This window comes from Alligator sinensis, unplaced genomic scaffold (genome assembly GCF_000455745.1).
Source record: "Alligator sinensis unplaced genomic scaffold, ASM45574v1 scaffold672_1, whole genome shotgun sequence".
Classification (NCBI taxonomy): domain Eukaryota; kingdom Metazoa; phylum Chordata; order Crocodylia; family Alligatoridae; genus Alligator; species Alligator sinensis.
Genome location: NW_005842830.1, coordinates 604,427 through 608,376, shown reverse-complemented (window position 1 = coordinate 608,376; position 3,950 = coordinate 604,427). Strand labels below are relative to the sequence as shown.

The 3,950-nt window shown below is 38.5% G+C and overlaps 1 protein-coding gene across 4 annotated transcripts in view; it reads right to left on the bottom strand.

Moving 5' to 3' along the window:
* The window catches only part of ACSS3 (acyl-CoA synthetase short chain family member 3), a 103,299-nt gene that overhangs the window by 64,936 nt on the left and 34,413 nt on the right, over positions 1-3,950 (bottom strand). For 3 of the 4 annotated variants that reach the window (XM_025191549.1, XM_025191550.1, XM_025191551.1), the window contains exon 3: positions 2,168-2,356. The exons of the other annotated variant lie outside the window; for it this stretch is intronic. In XM_025191549.1, the coding sequence (XP_025047334.1) occupies positions 2,168-2,356 (189 nt within the window). The remainder of the gene's footprint in view (positions 1-2,167; positions 2,357-3,950) is intronic. 4 annotated transcript variants of the gene reach the window in all.

Below are 3,950 nucleotides of genomic sequence, written 5' to 3'. Positions count from 1 at the left end.
ACGTGGCGGCTAGCGATTGGCTTGCTAGCCGTATAAAATTCTGTGCGACTTCCGCCCAAGTCGGAGAACTTTGAGCACGCTGCAGAGTGCCTTTGAAGATTCTTGACTTGTGGCTGAGCTGGTCGATAGCCTGATCACCTATCGATCCTTCTCCCCATCGCCAAGCGCCATCCTTCGACATACCCTTTCCCTGCTGGCCTGACTCGTGTACGGATTCGCTGGCCTGAGCTTTGCCAGCTGGAACAACTCGTGTAGTTGTTTAAGCGACCGGACCACCTGCGTCGCGGCTACTAGCGGCATAAGTAAAGTTTTTTGCAACCAATACGCTTTGTCTGCCGCTCCATTCACCAGCCCACCCAACGACCAAATAATTTCTAAATCACCTCAAGTCAGCCCCTGCTGTCTGAAACATCATGATGTGTTTAAAATAAGAGGTTTAAAACAAGCAGTATGTTTACTTCTAACAAGACACTTACTGCCCCTCAAAAATTATACATTCTTGACTTGAAGAGAAAAGAGAAATTACTAGAAATGCCTGTCCTCACATTCTATTCTATATCACTTCATCACAATTCACCTGATGTCTACAGCAGTGCCAATACCTGACAAGACTAACAACTACTGACTGTAGAGCTATGCTGTATTCCCAGAGCTTTTTAAAATTCAAGATAAATTAAGGCAAACTGCTACAGTAAAAGTACTTTTCTACATTCACTAGGAAGCGCTTGTTATTTCTTTTATTTGGGTCTTCTGACAAGATTTAAAGTGTGACCCTTCTTCCAAAAGAGTCTCATCTCAAAGATCTCTATTCCAAAGTCTTAACTCTTTCTAGCTAATCATACAACACCTGAACTTGTATCACATGGTTTAATCAGCACAAATAAGAGTGTACTAACTTATGCAGTTTCTAAAGAATAGATTAATTTTTAGTTACCAGAATGCAATCTATCATAGTCACTTAAAGAAGTCTTTAAAATAATTCCAGTGATTTGTGGAAAATTCATTTTAACAAAGCTGATTCTGAGATTAGGCAAGCAAGTTAAACAAAATTCAGGCCTAAAAACACACCATCTTTTTTCTGTCTTTTCATTACACAGCAATTCTCCTACATATACATTTCAAGGCAAGAGTTACCAAGAGACTATACCATAGTTTTTTTTAAATTTCCCTTTTAAATGTTAAGAAGTAAACAGAGGCATCATAAACTAGCATAGAACCCAGGACTTGCAGCCACTATTTTTAAGAACAGTTTTTCCATAGCCCTCTTGTGTAGCTTTAGGTAAATTACTTAACCTCTCTATTATCTTATAAGTAACACAGGCATAATTGTATACTGACCTATCTTCTTTCCCTCAAAGCCCATTTTGATCAAATTGCTCACATTTGACAAATATAATGTAAATGAAAAGCACTATCCTAGCTGTATTATAAAAATTTACTTTTAAAAACAATTACAATTCTAGCAGTTTCCTTCCCCTAATTTTTATTACTCACTCACTCACTTCTAGCTTTTATATTTTGCTCTTACAGTATGTTTAACACACACACAAGAGCAGGAGGAAAACTTGAAAACTATTATTAACTTATTTCTTTAGCAATTCCACAAAAAAAAAAATCAGCAGAATTCAAAACATGGTACACAACTCTATTCACTTCTGGCACAAATGGCTAAATATGTTATTATTTCTACTCCTGAGTTTATACAAATGAGTATTATTTGTACTCCTGAGTGTAGTAAACATGCATAAATCTTTATAAACAGAGAATGCAAAGCATAGCAAACAAAGGAAGCTGTAAAGGGTTGGCAACATTCAATACTTTGGACCACTGAGGGAAGACCAGGTGAAAGAATGAGTTTTAAGGGGAGATTTTAGAGGCAGAACAGAGGACAAGAGGAAAAGAAATTTATTCCCAGAGTTGCATAATAAAAAGTCAACTTTTTTTAAAAGAATAAAAAAAATGTACAAGTCAATATCTGTTATTGAAAAAAAAAATCACACCCTATATAAATAATATTACCTGTTCACATTCCAATGCTTGCTAACATAAATAACATACGTGCCACAAAGGGCAAATGGAAATATAACAAATCAACAACGGAAAAATTAATAAGTTATTTTCCTAAAACCAGCTATGGTGGGTTTTATTTTTTTCATGCATTTGTTACCTTTGCATGATCAATTCGAGTAGAAAGCTCCTTCGATGCAAATCCACCAAAAATGAGGCTATGTATAGCTCCTATTCTTGCACATGCCAACATAGTAAGCATTGTCTCCGGAATCATGGGCATGTAGATGACAACGCGATCTCCTTTCATCACGCCATGTTTAACCATAACATTTGCTAACTTGGAGACCTGCATAGGCAATTTTTTTAAATTAATGTTAAACTTCTATCAAGTACATAATTACATAAATAAATTAATCACTTTTTTGCTTTAGAGTCTCACAAAAACATTCCCATTTAAGACAGAAGAAAGCGATACTGAATTGAAAGATCCAGCACAGTCAATGAATTTAGATCATCTTGAAGGAAAAAAGAATACAGCAAAAGCTGTGTTATCCAGCATCCATGGGGAATGGGGGGTGCCAGTTAACCAAATATGCCGGTTATCTGAGAGGTGTTTTTGCCTGTTCAGGCCATCGCCCCTCCTTCTGCATCTGGTGCGCCAGGGCTCTCACTCCCTGGCGTCAGTGTGCCAGGGGACAAGGAGGGGAGCCCACACAGGCTGCTTTGCCCCAGGCCATGGCAAATGAGGAAAAAGTGGGACTCAGCGAAACTGGAAGTGCCACAGTGGGTCTTCCGGTTTCACTCTTGCTGTGTCGATCAACATGCCGGATAATGGAGCATTCCGGATGGTAAAGTGCCGGATAACACAGCTTTTACTGTATATATCTTCTTCTGTAAAATGAAATCTTATCAAAATAAATTGGGATTAGTTGTTTTGGACAACAGAATAAATAAACCATATGCAACAAAATGTTTTACAGATTATCAAACTATTCCATTCTAGTTAGCTACTTATATTTCTTTGTTCTAATTCATTAACAAGTTTATATAAGACTTATACAACATAACTGTCTAGCAGGTAAGATTTATTGTGTTTATCTGACTGACTATGTTCATCTGTTTAAATTAAACAGGTATTTAAAAGAAACAGGAAATATGAGATTTCTTCATACTACAAAATGAGCCTTACTTACCTATATTTAATAAAGTCAAGAGATAACGTTGTGCCAAATGCATCTCCCAATTTTTGCCTGGTGGTTCCCTAATTTCTATGTATTTCAGGCAAAAGGTCTTTCACATTGTGCCTGTTCAATCAGCCAAATCAAGTCCAATAGGACACATTTAATTTCAAAGGCTCTTCTTTCTCTACCTCCAGAGTATTTAAAATGCAGCTCTGGCTCCTTCTGACTCAGACTCTGGCCTTTCAGTCCCCAAACTTCCTTGACTGTTCAATGGCCCTAACTCAAGGTGCTGGCTTCCAGTTCAGCTCCTGAAGGAGGAATTTCATCTCTGTCTGGGGAGAACAAGGACAACCAGAAGTTCCAAGCAGCAAAACAGAAAGCTCCTCTTCTATAAAAGCATATATTGGGGCAAAGACCATCCACCCTCCCTTGTCCACTGTCATACCTATTTCAGGCTCCTCTTACAAGGACTCAGATGCATCTCCTCCAAAGGATGAGTACTAAGCCCACCTGAAGAATCAACATTCAAGTCCTGTCAATTCATAGATTCATTGATCGTTAAAGTACTAGAAGGGACCTCGCAAGAACACTGGGTCCAGCCCCCATGCACTAGGCAGGAAAGACAACTGGGGTCAGATGATCCCAGCAAGATGACCGTCCAGTCTCCTCTTGAAGATTTCCAGGGTAGGTGATTGGACCACTCTGGAGGGAGTTTATTCCACAGTCTGGACACCCTAACTGTGATAAAGTCTTTCCTAA